Below are 17,933 nucleotides of genomic sequence, written 5' to 3'. Positions count from 1 at the left end.
CTGCTGGCAATGTAGAGAAGTGGCCAGCAATCTACACTTCCCAAATAATCCCTTCACATAATATTACATATTATATCCTACAGAGTCACAGACCTTTGCAAGTACTAGGATGTTGTATAGGCATATGAAATTATACCTTATTACTTTTTTTTTTTTTTTTAAAGACAGAAGTTTAGAAATTTCATCCCTTCCTTCCTGCCCCATGACTGGAAGCGCTTCATTGAATTGACTACTTCCACATGCACACAATTTGTGTAGGTATCTTGCTCATTTAAATCCTCCTTCAGGCATACTGCAAGGATAAAGTATTCTCTATAATTGTTAAATTTGCATTAAAGTGGAGAAAGTAACAATCAAAATAAACCCTTTTTCTTGCTACTATACTTAAAATTTTAAATGATGAAACAAAACCTGATACATTAAGATTGTTTATTTTAAATGGTATTCTGAAACTTGTGGTTATATACAAATTTTCGAACTATGAAGCTTAAGATCGCGTGGTGACTGTCTTCACAAAATAAGGCTGCTCAGTCAATCCTATCAGAGCTGATTCCATTGAAGTTTGATTATTCAGAGTAAAGAATAGCTTCAAGAAGGTTGTAATCCACGAAGGCACCAACACCAACACCAAAGGAGGTAGGCCTTCCTACATAAAAAGCTAATCAAGGGTCCCCTTAGTTACCATGTGGTATTTGTTGAATTTCAGAGCATCACCAGCAAGGAAAGATCTGAGTGAAACAGTCATTGTGGAATGACCTTTATACTGCACTCAAAATCTGGAGACAGGTACCCACTGCAGAGGCTTTTCCATGCCAGTCATACTTGCTGTGTTTTATTCCTCAATCAACTGGGGCAGTTAAGGGGGGGAAAAAAAAAGAAAGAAAAAAAAAAAAAAAAAGAGACAGATTTGTTTTTTTAGGGATAATTAATAGGCGTGATCAGGATGTATGTTAACACTGAAACTTCAGTTTAGATACTAGACGTGGGGATGGAGTGAAATGTTTCACCCCACAGCCAACAGACAGAAACTTTTCATTTCTCTGAACTGACATGGAAGGCAGATGAGCTACTGCCTCCTCTCACGTTCCCCCAGTATTAAAGGTAGAGATACGCTTCATAAGTTTAATAAACAGATAACTAAAAATACAGTTTAGTAACATTTCCCATAAAAATCTTACCAATAGCACAGTACTGAAATCTGTGCAACAAAATCAAAATGACAGGAAGGAATATTTACGATACTGTATTGTACCAAAATTGCAGGATCAGAAATTTCTAAAGTGCAAAGTTGGCCATATTCTACACAGATACAGGGGTCTGTTTTCTTGCTTCTAGTATGAACCATCACCATCATTACGGATGCACCACATATCCATGCTGAACATTTAAATGACCAAATGTCATCCTTAGGTTGACAGGCAGAACTCTTCTACCGAATCCAGTGGGATGCAAACATCAGCATCCAAGGGCCAAATTTAGTCCCTCAGTTGCAGGAGTGTCATATGCTGGATGGAGATTAACTACTGTAAACCCAGGAATACAAAACATGGAGAAAGTGTATTTAAATAGAAATCTTACAAAGAGCTTAATGGTTCGTTTTACAGTAGCTGAAAGACAATCACTACATTTTTAAAAGGACAAAATGGAGGGCCCAGCACTCCACATTTTATTTAGCTGCAGTTTTGTCCTAGTTCAATCTGGGCACAAATTTTTAAAGACTATTTACACCAACCAGATTTGCAGGTTTAGCCATGAGCACCTCTAAAACCAGAGAGAGGCCACAAAAACAGGCTCTTGCAGCGTCAAGTGTATTAAAAAGTCACCATTCAAAATACCTCATTCTTAAAAATTACTAAAGGGCATCATAATAGAAGGAGAATGGCTGCTAGGTTTCCAGATTAACTGAAATTCCCAGTCAATTCACCCATATTCTTAAGCATACTGGACAGTTAATCTACATATTATTTACAATAATTCTTGCTACTACCCAACAAAACCAAAAGAGAAAACTGCTCGTTGACTCACAGCTCTCTACACTTTGCAAACTAAACAATCTCCAGTTTCTTATTTTGGGCAAAACTATCCAATATTTGCCATTGGATTTTAACTACAAGTGAACAAAGTTTGTCTTGAAAAGCAACACGTTAAGTGAATTAGTTTGTTCCATTAGTCTATTTTTAAACTACTACATCATATTTACTGAAACAGCTATGGCATAAGAGGTTACATAGCTAAGCTTAAGTAATGCCATAATCTGACACAATCCACTTGGTTATGCCCCAAAACTATTTACAGTGAACTTGATTCAAACAAACTACTTGGTTCAAAAAGTGTCCAAAGAATTCCAAGTCCATAAAATAATCTTTCCTATGAAGTTGTTTGGGAATGATTTAGTCATGATCTGTTAATTTTAAGATATTCATATACTGAGATACACCCATGGGCAAAAGCCTCATTGGAAATGAATCCCAGGACCTACAGATGCGTTAGCAAACAAGGGTAAGTCTGTGCCACAGTGTGGAGCAGATGGAAGGGGAAATGAAGGGAGGAGGGCAAATGAAATCTAGTCTGCATAGAAAGATAATTAATTAGGTTGAGACATGTATGTATCAACACATGCAGGCATCTGAAAAACAATGAGTAACTAAAAAAATCCTGATTATGGAACCGAGTTAACTACAGCTTGATCCTTAAAGGGGGCTAAGCAAACATAGATGACTACAGCTGTAGTATGTTTTCAGAATTAAAAGCTGTATACGCAAAGTAGCACCACGCTCCACTAACAAAACCTAAGCTGGTCTTTTAACCATGCAAGTAGTCTAAGAAGTCAGCTGTTCAAGTTATGAACAGATCCGAGTAACTCTTCATAAAACATACCCCAGGCCCCTGTGCACCATCAGAAAAAATGGACCAATTTTAGATATAACTTCTTCTTGATACTCATTATCCTCTACCCACCTAAGCTCTTGCAGAACAGAAGCTTCTTCCAAAGCAATCCAGCTGATTTTAGACTTATTATTGTGTGCAGAACTGACTGAAAGAAAAATCCATCACTGGAAGCAATGAGTTCTGCAGTTGACTCACTAAGCATTGAGAGCCTCTTTGCCTTTTGCAGCAACAAACTTTGTAGTTTGGTCCAGTATCTCAGGAAGTCTTGAGTCTCCTGTTAAACTCCTCAACAGCTTTTCTTCCACAGGCCATCAAGGAACTACACACCTGCCCTCTAAGCTAAGTTACCCTAAAGTCCCATGAAAGATTTCAAACAGAAGCACTGAATTACACCACAGTGGAAGATGAACCAATCCAAACAGTACCAAGAGAGGAATGCGTTTACAGTGTACGACATGGTAAGCGCATATCCCATCACGTTTTGTTGAAATGGGAACATTTTCAGGCTGTTCAGTTTCTTTCTTGGGTGAAGTACAGCAACTGGTAGCCAGAGACTGCAAAGCCCTCGCTTCAACACATGCAGCATATTCTTTTGCATTTGCAGCAAATCAGAAAGCTATGTTGCTTTTGACTTGGGTGTTATTGCAGTGCTCAGCACTAAAGAACGTTATCACATTTTCCACAGCAGGCAGAAATGGAAGAAGCAAGTTCTACAAAATACTCTTACTCAGTCTTGACTGGGCTTGCCTTTGGCAAGTTCTCTTCATAAGGAGCTGGTTTCAGTGCAATACTGCAGAAGCTGAGAAACAGCATTGGTTATATATGGCATAAAGGAAATCTAGAGCTTGGTTTCCCAGTTGTGTCATCAGCTCATCTTTCCTCCCTCTTCTAACAGCTTCTTATAGACCAGATGCAAACATGGCATCTTAATTACGATTCCATTACCTTATGCATGACAGCTTCATGAATTCTACTGCCAGGAGACTGACTGTCTGCAGCTTTCAAACTTACCAAATCTTTCAAGATTCAAAAACTCTTAATGAATGACACTGTGATGCATCATTTTTAAGCATTTTCGTATTACTTGCTGCATCACTTTCACATACAATTTGATCCTAAAGGATTTTAATTAAAGGACAGACAAGCTAAAGTACCTTAATACAAATTCTGATACAAGAACCCTAACCTATATAGGAAAGGACGGAGGCTAATCATTTCAGAAGAATACAAATTGTGCTCTGGTTATGCAGAACTTAAGGTTTTCCAGGTTCTGTGAAAGTCCTGTGAAACAGCATAGGGGTGTTACAAACCAAACCCAGATTTTCTTCGCTCGCTACAGTTAAGTGAATCGGAACACAACAGGGTGTTAAGCCTGAATGACATAACTTGAATAAATATAACCATTTATGCAAACTTTTGTTTGCAGAATTTGGCATTATATAGCATATAATTTAATGGAAAAATCCTCAAGTGTTACAATCATGATACTTTCTTTGCTATTTGTGGGCAGAAAGTAAGCCCACAAAAAAAAAATATCTCTAGAGGCACAACAGAAACATTTAAGTCCACTCATTCTATGATATCCTACTAAAACAAAGACATATAAATAAACTCCTAGAAATCCACCACATTCTCAAGCAAGATAGATGCATACTAACAAAAGTAAATTAAATGAGTCTTCTAAATTAAAAAAGAAGAATCAGAAAAAGGGAGATCAGAACTAAAGCCCCAGAGTCCAATTAATACAGTTTCAAAGTGAATTCAAAGCACCTATGGCACTTAAGAAATCTGGCATCCACTGTCTTTTTGAGGCTTTATATCTGGTTCCTTCAGAGGTTTTACTTCTTCATCTGGTTTTGGTTTAGCCTGCAAAAAAGAAGAAAAAAAACCCCTAAATACCACAAGTAAAAACCACTGTGTCTGCACAGTATTTATGCACAGCTAACTTTACATATTCTAATCTAATAGTCCCCTCTCTTCAAGGCTGAAGGCCTTGAGCATGCCTCAAGTGAGGGGAAAAAGCCAAGTATTCTCTATTTCAGCATCCTAAATGAATACTTTTCTAAAAAATAATCGTTCTATACCATTCACTCCTGTAACATTTCAGCACCTTATACACATTAAAGAATTTCCTCCTATTCAGGACTTGGAAAAAAAAAAAAAAAAAGACTGTTAATTTCCAGATGCTGGCAGTGTGGCAGAGAGGTTAAATGACTTTCCTCCTGGCACAGCAGAAATGTGAGTTTGGGTGGTAGCCTTGTGTCTACATCCTGCATTGAGCTGGGGAACATTACAGAAGAGCAAAATAGTAACTGTATTATACACAGAATAAAGTTAACTGGAAAGAACAATATATAAGATGATCTTACAGTGTCATCCTTTGGCCTCTTGGTGAGATCAAATGCTGCAAGTGTTTCAGGAGTCCAGTGTGCGTTCAAGGAAGGAAATTCAAAAGGAACAGGCTCTACTAAGCCATAGTTTGCTTTCAGTTCTAGCTGGGGAGCCTCTGTTGGCACCTTCTGAAAATAGCTGTAATAGAATACAGAAATATATTTAAAACACAACATACTATCTCTGCAAGTCTTGTTTGCAATTCTAAAGAAAAACAGTCTGGGTTTTTACAGTGGCAAACACGGCTGCTCGCTTCCATTTCATTAAGGCACTGTCCAACATGCATTCTGTCACCAAGAGTCACAAGAACAAAAGCAATTCCTTCCTGATATCACTCATTCCCTAGCTAGGTGGGGTTTTTCCTACTTGACAACCGTTATTCCCAGGGCTTAGCTGAGAAGAGCACCTTTTGTCCAAAAAGACCTTCAAAATCCAAGCAAGGATTTAAAATACTTCCCAAGGAAGATGAAGAGGACAGTTCTTTTCCTAAATCAGTCTTAATGTGCCACAGTGCAGAATAGCAATGACACCGCAACGCCTGAGGAGGGTATAAATCTACCCTTGGCAAACCAACAAGAGCTGGAAACTGACAAATACTGACACACACTACCTTACTTCCTGTGCTGCAGCAGAGCTCTGGGGCAGGCACATCTCCCAAAACAGTCACTGGTTATCTGGTTTCTCTTTCAAAGCTTGTTTCTAGAGGGGCATGGATTTGTTGAAATCCCTTGTCCGCTGTTGTAAGTTACGACAACCGTTATTGGAACCAAAGCAGAGTAAATAATTTTTTTTCCTATTTGCAATTCAGCTTGATGTACTTGACAAGCCTTTTTTTTTCGTCAATTTCCCTACTATGCAGGTCTTTAAATACCATCAAAAGGGAAATAACAAACCTATTGTGAAATGCTAAATCATAAGAGGAGGGGAGAAAGAAATGAGCAAAAGAATTCTAAAGCCAAACTAATCTTGCTATTTTAAACTGCTTCCAAACTCTGTTTTGGAAGGGGCATTAGCTAACAGAAAGCCCTATTCACAATATTAATTATGCTTAGACCAGTAAAGCTCCTAGGACCCTAAGCGTATTCTTCACTGAAGGCATGACTGTGTTTTGACTTCCCTGCTATCAAAGTAGAACTAGCTACCAGTCTTCTCCATTTCCCCTCTCTTGTCTTTTGCCTGCTAGATCCCAGCAGCTGGGAAGAGGGCATTAGAGCAACAGAGCAACCTCTGCAGGACTTTCTCTTGTGCAGAAGGAAAGGAAACAAAATGGCTGTGGAATGAAGGAAGAAAACTGCTTAACCTCTCCAGCAGGTCAGTCCGGCCTACCCTGCTGAACTGGCACAGAACACAGAGGGGGTGATGGCACAGACCCATAGCAAATATGCTAAAAGAAAATTCCAGAATTACAAATTTATCTCTAAGTTACATGCCATGCCCTAAAAGAATATAAGAACTGGAGAGTAAAATTTACTATCCCGTCTTGAAATAAAGGCAAATGAGGTAATAACAGTTCATATAGAATACTGTACCAACCATGAATTACTTACATGAATCCATTCTCTCTCTGGCATTTTTCTAGTGTGTTCTTAATCAAACTTCCTAATTTCCTAAAGAAGAGATGTCCAGAAGGTTTGGCAGTAGTCCCGGGGCCTTTGGTTTCTCCGTATTCTTTGCACAGTGCTTCAGCCTTGGCAAAAACTTTGTAAGAAAGAAATGTAATAAAAATCATTTACATGACTCCATTAAATCACAGTTCTGATCTACAGTGCTTCAGTTTTAGGAGGTACCAGAATCCATTCAGGCTTCTTGCTTCTTAGAAACAAAAATGAACTAGCTCAAAGGCTGCACTTCCAGCCAAGATTTACTGCTTCCAAAAGTGACTAGGAACAGGAAAAAAAAAACAAAAAACAAAGCGAAGCTTTTTGGGTAGGAAGATGCAGGAAAGCATTTTTACATGTGGCGTAAAATGCAACAACGAGCCCAAGAACTGTGCCACATAGTAGGGACAAAGAAAGGGTGTAAAGGTGTCCAGGCACAGCTGATGCCCCAATATAAACCACACTTAATACGGAGTAGGAAAAGAAGCACTCTTCTCTGAACAGCAGGCACAGTAAAAGACACAGTATTTGTTTTACTGCAAGTAATTCAACTTAGTTTGTTCGTAACAAATTATTTTTATTCTTAAAATTAATATTAAAAGTTTCTGATTTGATGATCTGAGCATTTTTTTTTATACACTGTGGTAAAGTTAAGCAGTGCAGGCTGTTAAGGTAGTGATAGCTTTGAAGAGAGAAGGATGGGCAGAAGACCCTGAACTACTCAACTTTGCTTAATCTACCTTTCAAATTAATAAAAAGGAAATAAATGACCGAAACTTGTTTAAAAACAAACACAGTCTAGATTTAATACTTAACGTAAGACAGAGGAACTTCCAAAACAGAAAAGGCTGCAGTAGCTTAACAAACAGAACAGAAGACCTGATGTCCAGACAATTGGTTTTTATACTGCATTGCAGGCAGTTCAAAGCCAGTCTTTAACAGGCTGGGAAGTGAAGATGAAATTTTATGCAGCACTGTTATGAAAGACAGTGTTTGGTGAGACAAAAGAAGAATATACTGTCTCTGTTCAAAAGCGTGTTGGATTTTCAGCAAGTGACAGGTAAAATCTTAAGTTTATATGAGACCAAATAAACACAATACAGCAAAATAAAACAGGCATGCCATCATCACACCCTGTAATCCAGCCTCAATCGCACTTACATTTTTCTGATTCCTGCAGAGATCTGATTGCTTCCCCACATTTATCACTTGCCAGTAAAGTCTGACCATGGTAACAGTATGCCTAATGGGAGAAGAAATCATTACCAACATCACTGGGCAACTCCTGCACCAATTCACTTCTGCTCTTCTTTACATCAGAGTTGCATCTGTGAAGCTGCCATTCCCTGTAGGTAGCTGACAATTTGGCAATGCAAATCAAAGTAGCATTCACTGGACAATGCAGTTCAACATAAACCACCATGAGTTACGTATGAAGCAAGCTGTCTCGAGCCTAGCAAAGAGTATTTTTGAGCTTTATGAATGCTGTTTTACCAACAGCACTAGCGTGTAGTCCAGCTCAAACCTCTCTCTCTCACTGTATCAATGCGCAGTGTTAAGCCCCATCACAGAAAGAGGATGAACCTGGTCAAGTTTACAAAGCAAAGTATCTAAAGCTACCTGAATATCCAAAAAACAAATCTGCAACAAAAATCACTGAATCCAGAAGAGATGAGGTGTTCTGCTGCTTGAGATACTTTGCCATAGTCTGAACAACTTTTCCACCCCAAAAAGTCCCGTTCCTTCACACTTATGCTTGAAGATAGTAGTGCATTCCAGTGAGAACTGAACTGCCTCTTTTCTATTATCAGTTGTTGTTGAGTTAAAATACTAAATACCATAGGTAAAGGAACAATCCCACGAACTAATGTCTACCTTGCATACCTTCCTACAATGTCTGTTCTCACAGTATAGCAACGTTACCTAAATCTACCATTGCCCATATTACACACCCACACCCCCCCAAAAAAAAAAGTACCACCACAGGTCTGACGCTCCCTTATCTCTCAAACTTGCTAATAAAGCAAGCAGCTTTTAGCTACAGATTTAACCTAAGAGAAAGACAATTCTGTTAACTGCTTAGTTTGGGATTTTTTTACAGTATGAACGAGTCAGATTACAGGCTGTGGCAGGTTACAAAAAATACACAGCAAATTAAGCAGCTGATGATCCCAAGAGCGCCACTGCAGTTGCTAAGAGATCAGTCATGCAAAAAGGGACACCGCTTGGAATGGTACCTAAAATTACTTAACGCAGGTTCATTCAGGGCATTCAAAAAGATGACCAGCTTTGAATTATGCCTAGAATCAGACCGAGATGCAGATAACAGATGACAATTATTATGCTCAACCTGAATTTTTCCACTTCACGATATGCAATCGCGATAAAATTCCATGCTGCAGTAATTTCACTTGGTTCAAACAAAACCACTTTGAATGCCACTGACACTCCACAGTCTCTCTTCACAGCATGGAAAGCAAGTCAAGGCAATACTTAGACCCTCAATCCCTACACAGTCCTTAGGCAACATTAAAAACTGTGACTGCTGTCAACTGAAGTACTTACATAGGCCATGTAGAAACAGGTCTTCAAGTTTAAGTACTTCCTCCATTTACCTGCATAGGTTGGATCCAAACTGGATAATGTCTGATCTATGAACACATATGTAAAGTTATTCTTTAAGACATTTCCAAAAAGAAAAATCACATGCACATTCAAAACCCAGAATTCCTAAACTTAGCAATAGATCGTAACTATGAAGTAGCCAGAAACAAGTGACATAAATTACTCCTGCAAAGGCACACAGAAACTATAAGAAAATATAAAAATATATTGTTTATTGAGCTATCATGCAGTTGTCTCTAGAATCTCTGAAACTGCTGTCCACTAAGTTTGAAAGGCTAATTCTCGTAAGTATTTTTAGGCAGTAGTTCAAAATTTGTTCCTTGTTTAATTTCAATTAGTGACCTGTAAAAGCCTACGTATGTTACAATATTCCATCTCTTATATTGACTCCCATAGTTTTGCACTTCTCTCACTTGCCTCAGTAAGCTCACAGATCAGTTTACTCACCTGGATGTACATAATTAACCTGCTGCACACTTTACGGTCCCCATCATAATCTGCTGCCCAAAGGCAGCTGAAACACACTCTGTTTACATCAAGCTATTTGTTTGCTGCTATTACATATTCTCAAGACATGAAGACTGTCTTCTCTCTCCCCTAACATTGCTTACCATTAGCTACATAAAAAGATTCCCACAAAACCAAAAGGCCTTATCAAAAATATATGTTAGACTGATAACTGAAGCCTTAGGTGTGCTAAATAGAAGATAAATCTACAAAGCATATCCACCGAAAAACAGTGTTAATATGGCAATTGACAAGCGGGTCAAGTACATCTGCTGGCAAGAATGCATAAACCAGGTCACTAAGGATACAAAACTTACCAGCTTTTTGGTAGAAGTTAGCTGTTTCATAAGCAAGAGCAGCTATTAGTCCTGGATTGTGTTTCAGCTCAATAGCCCGAGCAATTGTCACTGAAAAAAAATTCCACACCACAGTATTAAAGTTTAATTGAAAACATCACATCAAATCAGCAGAGTCATTTAGCATTTTAAAACCCTTGCATGAGCAGAAAACAAGTATTGTGCACTCAAGTAAACTGCAGAATAAAGACAGATTGTTTCTTGGATAGAATAATTCCAAATTAATAGAAAAGCTGAAGGAGAGCTGAAGACTAGCTAGTAAATAGAAGCTGCAAATATTTTAAAGTAACTGGGAATTTATGTTAGGCAAGCATGGCGGTGAAGAGACTGCATGAAAGGAAAAAAGAAGAGGGGGCAAATGTCACACACAAAGTGGCAACATTTGTAATATCAGACTGATTTTTGGCATTTTTCTCCTATAATTGTAACTTCAGTTTCTTTAAAAGCAACCCACCCCACGAAGCCACAGTACTTCAAGAGAAGAAAAAAAAATGGCATTGCTGCCAAGCAGACTTCACAAGACATCAAAGTAACCCGCAAAGACTCATTTCCCATCCCCAACAAATGTGCACTTGAAGATACCTTCTTGGGCTTCAGCTTGGCACTGTATGATGTAAGAGTCTATAAGTCGAGCTTCTAAATCTCTTCCCTTTTCCACAGGTGTAATCAATTTTGGAATGTGACTTTCCTAAGTACAAAGCACGTGTCAAAGTCAGTTTAGGCTTAATACCGTTGCTGCCCGTGCAAAGCAAGTCTCTTATTCCCAAATGGAAGGGACGCTGAGTGAAGGTCCCAAGACGGCTGGCTGCACTGTTGCATGTGCTACTGGGCGGACAGACACATTACTCTTCCACTGCCATTAGGAAAGAGTAGTAGGGGCTGAGTGCTAGCACAACATAGTAATACCCATTTTTTTCCTGTATCATTCAAATAGTCTGAGGTATTTTATTCTGTAACCTCTCAGAAAAGCAAAGGCTTTTCTAAAACAAAAAGTCAAGTATTTGGAGACAACTTAAAGAACAGACAGCAAAGACAGTTCTTCTAACCTTCAAGTGTTTAAAAATCCCAGCTGCTACCTTCAGGCTTCTGTGAACGTCTTTTGCTTCATCTTCTGTTATACTAAGAATACAGAACAAATCAATGAATTTTTAGTTAGAATGGACCACTAGGTGTCATGTAGTCCCACCTCCTGCTTTGGAGGAGGACTATCAACAACAGTAGGTCAGGTCAGTTATGGCTTTGTCTAGATGAATTTTGAATTCTTCAGGAATGGACAGTCCGCTAACTCTCTAAGTAACCTGTCCCACTGCTGTGCTACCTTCATGGTAAAGAAGTTTCTTACAGTGTCGAATCATTAAATAATCAAATAGAACTCACTTGAAAAAAGAAATGTAACATCTTTTAATGACTTTGAAGTAAAAGGCAACCTCAGTGTTAAAAGCCAAAGCTTTAGAAATCTGTAGGGCTCAAACTCTGCAGAGCTCCGATTTTGAGAATCTTGATTTTGTACCTGGACATTTACAGCAGAATAGATGAAAGGGTTTATTCACAAATGACGCTTTCTCTGTACCACAGTGACATGGCACTTTGTTCACAGATGCAAGAAGGGACTAAAGTGCACTTGGCCATTACGTAAATGAAAGCCAACTGCCTCCTTGAACTCGACTGGACATGCGCTACAGCAGTCAAAACTCAGAACCTGCTACATTTTTTTGGTGGAATATTGCTGCAATGGAATTACTAAGAAAAGAAAAACACTTACTCTTCTTTTCCAGCAAGTCTTGATGCGTATTTCGTGTACCACAGAGCTACATTAAATCCCATGGAAACCAGTTCAAACACTGCATCCTGCTGGGCACTGAAGACAGACAAAAACCCCCCAAACAAACCCCCAGACAATTTTAATGCTTTCCACTTTGATCTGACAAAACCTTTCTGCTGATAGGTCACATAGTGTAAGCCAACATTTCTCTCTATAAAACACTTTTCATTTAAGAAGTCAATAATTTCCAATTCAGAACCTTCTACTTGCTGAACTGCCTAAAAGAAACTTCAATTTTTACTTATTCCCTTTAAGAGCTCATAATTATAATTTCCTGCATTCAGATGCCTACACTTCCCATTTGGGAGCTTTTATTTTAAAACAGTAACTTGAGATTTGTTTAGCTTTGGGTGTGGCTGACATTTTTCCATCCTTTTTTTTTTTTTTTTTTTTTTTTTAATTGCACATTTGGTGGAAAGCCTTGCTCTGGAATGTCTACTTTAAAGTTGTAGCTGCTAAGTTAATAAGTCAGAGTCCATTACATCTCCCTCAAATGAATGTTATTGCAAGTATTTATGTAACTGCAGTCAAATGGCATGTGCAAATAGCAGGAAATTTCAGAAGCTAAAAATATGGTCTCTGAAAAGAGTGAACTTGCAATCACAAGCTCAGTATAACTTAGGCACTAGTAAACTTTAAAAAGGAAGGTGCAGGAGTGGGAAGAATAATGTTGGCACAAGTACAAGTGTTTACAATCATGAGAAAATTAGAAGAGTCCTAACCAACAGATTGTCTTCCAAGGGGAATAAAAGCTTTGAGGAAGTGGAGGACTTCCAGATAAAGTTTGACAAATTTATAAGCATGGCTGTACAATGCAACTACCTACAACAGCAAGAGGCTACTGAATAATCCAAAAGGTTACAGATCAATATTCCTACTTAAAACCGAACCTTTATTTGTTTGTACCAGGAGTACATGTACTACAAACTTCAGATGACATGAACAGAATCAGACCTTCAGCAACCTTTGTATGTCAAAAAACTCAGAAGATACTGGTCTGTCAATATTGCCAAATGAAAAAACTGTAGTAATCTATGTTAACATAGTCAGTTCACCAACACACTCAAGCTTCTTCTTTGTACTGCTCTAGCCATCTGCAGATATAGTTTGTAGATCAACTAAGACACAATGGATCCTTCCACCATTATCATGCGTTATCCCACCTTTACAGAAAGGCAACACACACTTCAGAACACCTAATACAGTACAGCAATTACCAAAATGCAAAGGATCAGATTCTTGGAAACTACTATGTGTTGAATATTTTGCTGTATTTCCAAGTTTTCCTTCACACCTGTGCTGGCACATGTGCACATACATAACAGACCAGCAGAAAACAGCTGCACACCCTGTAACCATAAAAGCTTACGTACCTTGGAACTTGTCCCTGTAATGTGTCTGTCCACTTGAAATTCTGAATGTATCTCAACTTGCATTCTTGGGAAGAGTCATCCAGTGAAAGGATAAAACCTACAGAATAATTAAAAAAATTGTACTGATAAGCAATCTCAAAATAACAAACAGAAATGAGTAATGAAGGAATGGGGATCAATGAGAATACAGATACAGATAAAGGAATGTTTCTTGCTGTACCACTCAAAAATCTGTGTTACTTCCTGAGGGTTTTATTTCTCAGTATCTTGAGAACAAGATGTGCAAAAACCCCCAAACTGGCTACTACAAGAAACTCTCAGCCCAGAAGGTTACCAGCTCAACCCTGTGAGTCTTGACTGATGCAGGAAAACCGTGCAGATGACTGCATGTTCCATACGGTGACTAGATGGGAGTTGGACTGACCCAGGTACAGGATGGCTGAGGCTGCTTGGGGTGAGTGAGCAATTGTGCCTGCCACCATAGCAGCAGTTGGGAAATTCCAGGAAAAGCTGCCTGGTCAACAAGGAGAGCAAGAAGTGCTTGTAAGCATGGACTCACCTACCTATCATCTCTTTTGTCTCCTGGGCTACAAGAAATTGGTTCTTTATGTCCAGCAGCCCAGAAAGCAGCACTCAGTGGGATGATGCTCATGCTACAGGATGTTCAAATCCTAGCATATGCAGGCCCAAGGAATTTTTTAGGGAGAAGTACGACAGGCCTTGGTCTGATCAGGTCATACAAGACTCACAACAGCAGGAATTGGGGCTATAGCTCTATGTCCTGTCACATGTTTCTATAGACAGAAAATACTTGTTCTTTTCACATGCAGAACACTTTAGCGACCAAGCATGATGCTTTCCTGAAAAAACTCCCCAAACCTTGTCTGCAGCAACACAGACTGTGACCTTACCTTTATCTAGAATGTCATATTAGCTTACACCCTCCCAGGGACTGAGAGATCTAATGCAACCTGAGCTGCTTCACTTCCCAGAGACTGAAAGATAGTTTCCATTAATCAACTGATTCCTGAAAACTCAGTCCTAAGAAACTTGTCTGAGCACCTGACTGCAAAGACAGAGTATCAAAACATTGGCAGGAGGAAGGTTTTGGGAATATATCTTCATAGGTGGTCATCTACCAAAAATGTAGATACTATGCTAATGAGGACCAACGTATACACCTCAGACAAGCAGCAGTAGAAGTCTAAACTTGCAACAAGTCTACTATCTAGCATTGGACAAACCAGAAGTTTACACTGAAGAGCGACTCCTATCAAGTAACTAATAGACTCAATTTATACTTAAGGAGCAATTCACTACAACCTGAGAGACAAATAAACATTTTCTCCTTCAGAAGGAAGAAGAATGAAGTTAAGAGCAAGAAAACAGGGCTGCCAATGCTTAGTACTGGCAGGGTCACAAAGGACACTGAAATTTTTAGAAAGGGCCTGGCAAGTACCCACAACTGGTATCAGGCACAGAACCCTGTAGGATACGCTCCTTCCCGAGAAGTGCAAAGCTTCTTTACAGAAGATTAGCACAGTATACATTCTGAAAAGTATCATTAAAACTCAAATTATGCACCTCTTGATGTATCAGCAATATTGCTAAAAAATGTTCCTACCTTGCAAGAGTGAGAAGTACAAGTCAGTTGCATTCTTCATCATTTCTGGATTACAACTTGAGTCTGTAAACAGCTCCAATAGCCGTGTTCGATATAACCTCAAATCACTGTACAGAGGGAAAAGTAAAACAGAAAAAACAAACCTAAGAAATTCTACCCAAAACCACACTGTTAAGAAGAGTACCCACCCGTGTATACCACCACCCTTTTGGCTAAGAAAGCAAAGCTAAGCATTCACTTTAGCTATTTGAAGGCAAGGAAAGGTACTTTATGAGGAAGATGCCAACAAACAGAGAAAAATCTTCCCTTCCCCATACGACTGACTCTTTAGATTAAGTGCAATCCATTTTGGACTGACCGCAATGGATAACCAGTACCCATTATCACTCTATTGTTCTAACACAAAGTAAAATAACGATGCCTTTATCTACAAGGGGTTGGGTGCAGAGAGAGGGAAGGGAAGTAATAAGCAGCAACATTCTTCAACATTAGAATGGGATGAGCATCTGAAGAGATAAGAATAGATTTGCAAAATAAGCTGAGATCTCTTTTCATTATATTCCTATCCACAATACGACATTCATGCCTTATGCACTTATGGAAATTATTTTCAGTAATCTTTTGTGGAAGAATGCAGTGTCATCAGAAAGACAATGAAATGTTTCGGGTTTTGCCTCTGCATAATTATAATAGGCCCTGCTATACACTCAGAGACTTGAAAACTGGATAATTCATTCTTTGTAACTAAATGTTCAGTGTTATCAGTGTCTTATTGTCTCCCAGCCTACATGTTTCTAGTCATCTTCAGAACAAAAATTGAAGAGTAACCATTACTTTCAAGGATGTTGTCCAAACTGTGAGAGACAGAGTGAAATTAATAACAAGCACACTTACTTGCAAATTTTTGCTGCAGCTGGAGTGGTAGCTACCCCATAAAAATTAAACGAAACGGGAGCTGTAGCCTTCAAAGGGTTACGATGAAACCAGTGGGTCATTTTCTTTCTGTAGTGTTCTCTATGCCAAATCTGAAGTGTGGAAAGAAACGAATAGCTACAGGAACAGGTACAACTGAGATGCTACACATGTCATGCTCCTAAGCTGATAAAAACATATTCTAAATGGAAACAACTAGGAAAGAAAGAAATCTGCAAAATCATATATAATTGCACAGAAGATTTTTTTTTTTTTCTATTTGAAACACTACGCTTCCATCTCCCTTGCCATCATCATCCATGCGCTTAGTCTGAGAATTTCAGTGTCTTGAAATACATATGCTTTCTGAGGGAACTATTTTAATTTGGGCAAAAAGCTATAACCTACTTTGCTCTATATTACTGCATACTTTCTTACTCAGACCCCACCCTGTTCGTTACCTCCTGCAGAAGGCTGAATATTTCCCATGTGATTTACAGGTGTATTTCGATTCACTGGGATCATTATATTGTGCCACCATGGATATAGCTGAAGCTGCAGTTACACGGTAACCCTTGCTGAAAACAAAGATTATTTATAACCGTGCAGCGGACCTGGAAGTTTGGTAGAGTGGCCCTAAAACAGACGACCATTTTATCTTTCACCTGCGTTTCAGCAAATGTATATAACATAGGCAACCCAACGAGCTTTCAACAGTGGTGGACAGCACACAACGGGCACACGATGGAACAAGGGAGTTCCGCGCTGGATAAAAAGAGAAATCGCTTCACCATGAGGACGGTGGAACTGTGGCACAAGTTGCCCACAGAGCCTGTGTGCTTGCCACCCTCGGTGGCCTTCGGCTCACTGGGCGACGCCGAGAGCCCCCGGCCCAGCCCGGGCTGGCCTCGGAGCCCCGAGGCCTCCGTCGCCTCACGGTCCCCGCTGACGGTCCCAGCCCCTCGCTGTAAACGCTGCACTTTGCTGGGGAAACGCAGAAACGCCAAGCAGCGACCCCCTGCCACCGTCCGGGCCTTCCGGACCCGGCGGGCGACTCGCTTACCGTGTCAGCACCTATCGCGACACCTGCACCCAACTGCGCCGCGGAGAGGGGCTGTCACAGGGCTCAGGCGCACGCAAGCCGGGGCACAGTCTGACAGCCGAACAAGGGACCCCCCGCGTCCGAGCCGCTTTTGCTCCCGGGGCGGCTGGCCCGGCGGGGGCCTGCCCGGTGCCGACGGCCTCAGGCCCGCGCCGCCGCCTCGCCACAGCCACGGCCACGGCCGCCGCCCCCGGCCCGGCCCCGCCGCTGTGTCACGCGCCCGCCGCCGCAGGCAGCGCCAGCCGCCCGCCGATGGCATCGTCCCGCGCGGTACGGCGAGCCGACCGCATCGATCCCGCCGGTTATCCCCGCTCCGCGCCGGCTGCCCCAGGCCGCCAGAGCCAGCCCTGCGGCCGGGGTCCCCCCACCCCGGGACTGCCGCCGGAGGCGCGGCCAGGCCCCGCGAGCCCTCCCCCGGTTGGGAGCCCTCAACGCCGCAAACGGAGGCGGGAGAGTGAGGCACCGGCCCTCCCGGACGGGTGACCCGCCGGCAGCGTCGCTTACCCGGGGGAGCCTGATGCCGGCAGCGGAGGGAGGAGCGGAGCGGTCCCCGCCCGGGCGCCGCGCCGAGCCCCAGCCGGGAGGGCGGACGCCTGCGAGGCCACGTGACCGCCGCCATGACGGGGTCCGAGGCGGAAGCGCCGCGGGCTCCCCGCCCCGCCTCGGTAGCCATGGCGCGGGCGGGCGCGGCCGGCGCAGCCAACCTCGCTGGGCGGCGCTGGCGGGAGGCGCTC

General features: G+C 41.1%; 1 protein-coding gene across 3 annotated transcripts; it reads right to left on the bottom strand.

Moving 5' to 3' along the window:
- Positions 1 to 415: 415 nt before the first annotated feature.
- Positions 416 to 17,849, bottom strand: BROX (BRO1 domain and CAAX motif containing). 3 transcript variants are annotated; one of them, XM_055816329.1, is made up of 14 exons: positions 17,704 to 17,849; positions 16,080 to 16,210; positions 15,186 to 15,292; positions 13,562 to 13,658; positions 12,129 to 12,224; positions 11,413 to 11,485; positions 10,949 to 11,054; positions 10,328 to 10,417; positions 9,444 to 9,529; positions 8,040 to 8,121; positions 6,828 to 6,978; positions 5,259 to 5,418; positions 4,660 to 4,755; positions 416 to 847 (listed from the first exon to the last, which is right to left on the bottom strand). In XM_055816329.1, exons 2-13 carry the CDS (start codon positions 16,178 to 16,180, stop codon positions 4,669 to 4,671), a joined length of 1,236 nt encoding a protein of 411 aa, XP_055672304.1. In that variant the 5' UTR covers positions 16,181 to 16,210; positions 17,704 to 17,849; the 3' UTR covers positions 416 to 847; positions 4,660 to 4,668. The 3 variants fall into 3 exon arrangements, with proteins under 3 accessions (XP_055672304.1, XP_027648915.1, XP_027648916.1); XM_027793114.2 differs by lacking the exons at positions 416 to 847; positions 17,704 to 17,849 and adding an exon at positions 17,161 to 17,279 and having other exon boundaries at positions 1,109 to 4,755; XM_027793115.2 differs by lacking the exons at positions 416 to 847; positions 17,704 to 17,849 and adding an exon at positions 16,559 to 16,739 and having other exon boundaries at positions 1,109 to 4,755.
- Positions 17,850 to 17,933: the final 84 nt, after the last annotated feature.

The sequence above is a fragment of the Falco peregrinus genome, chromosome 11 (assembly GCF_023634155.1).
Source record: "Falco peregrinus isolate bFalPer1 chromosome 11, bFalPer1.pri, whole genome shotgun sequence".
Taxonomy (NCBI): domain Eukaryota; kingdom Metazoa; phylum Chordata; class Aves; order Falconiformes; family Falconidae; genus Falco; species Falco peregrinus.
Note: the sequence above shows the minus strand (reverse complement) of the source record. Positions and strands in the feature narration are given on the sequence as shown.

What these genes read in the sequence shown, in the direction of transcription:
- BROX (XM_055816329.1), bottom strand. Translation starts at nt 16,180, where the DNA reads ATGACCCACTGGTTTCATCGTAACCCTTTGAAGGCTACAGCTCCCGTT. An exon ending in GTACTTCTCACTCTTGCAAG is followed by an intron (nt 13,659 to 15,185) that starts GTAGGAACATTT and finishes ATTATTCTGTAG; the next exon opens with GTTTTATCCTTTCACTGGAT. An exon ending in TTACAGGGACAAGTTCCAAG is followed by an intron (nt 12,225 to 13,561) that starts GTACGTAAGCTT and finishes GTCTGTCTTCAG; the next exon opens with TGCCCAGCAGGATGCAGTGT.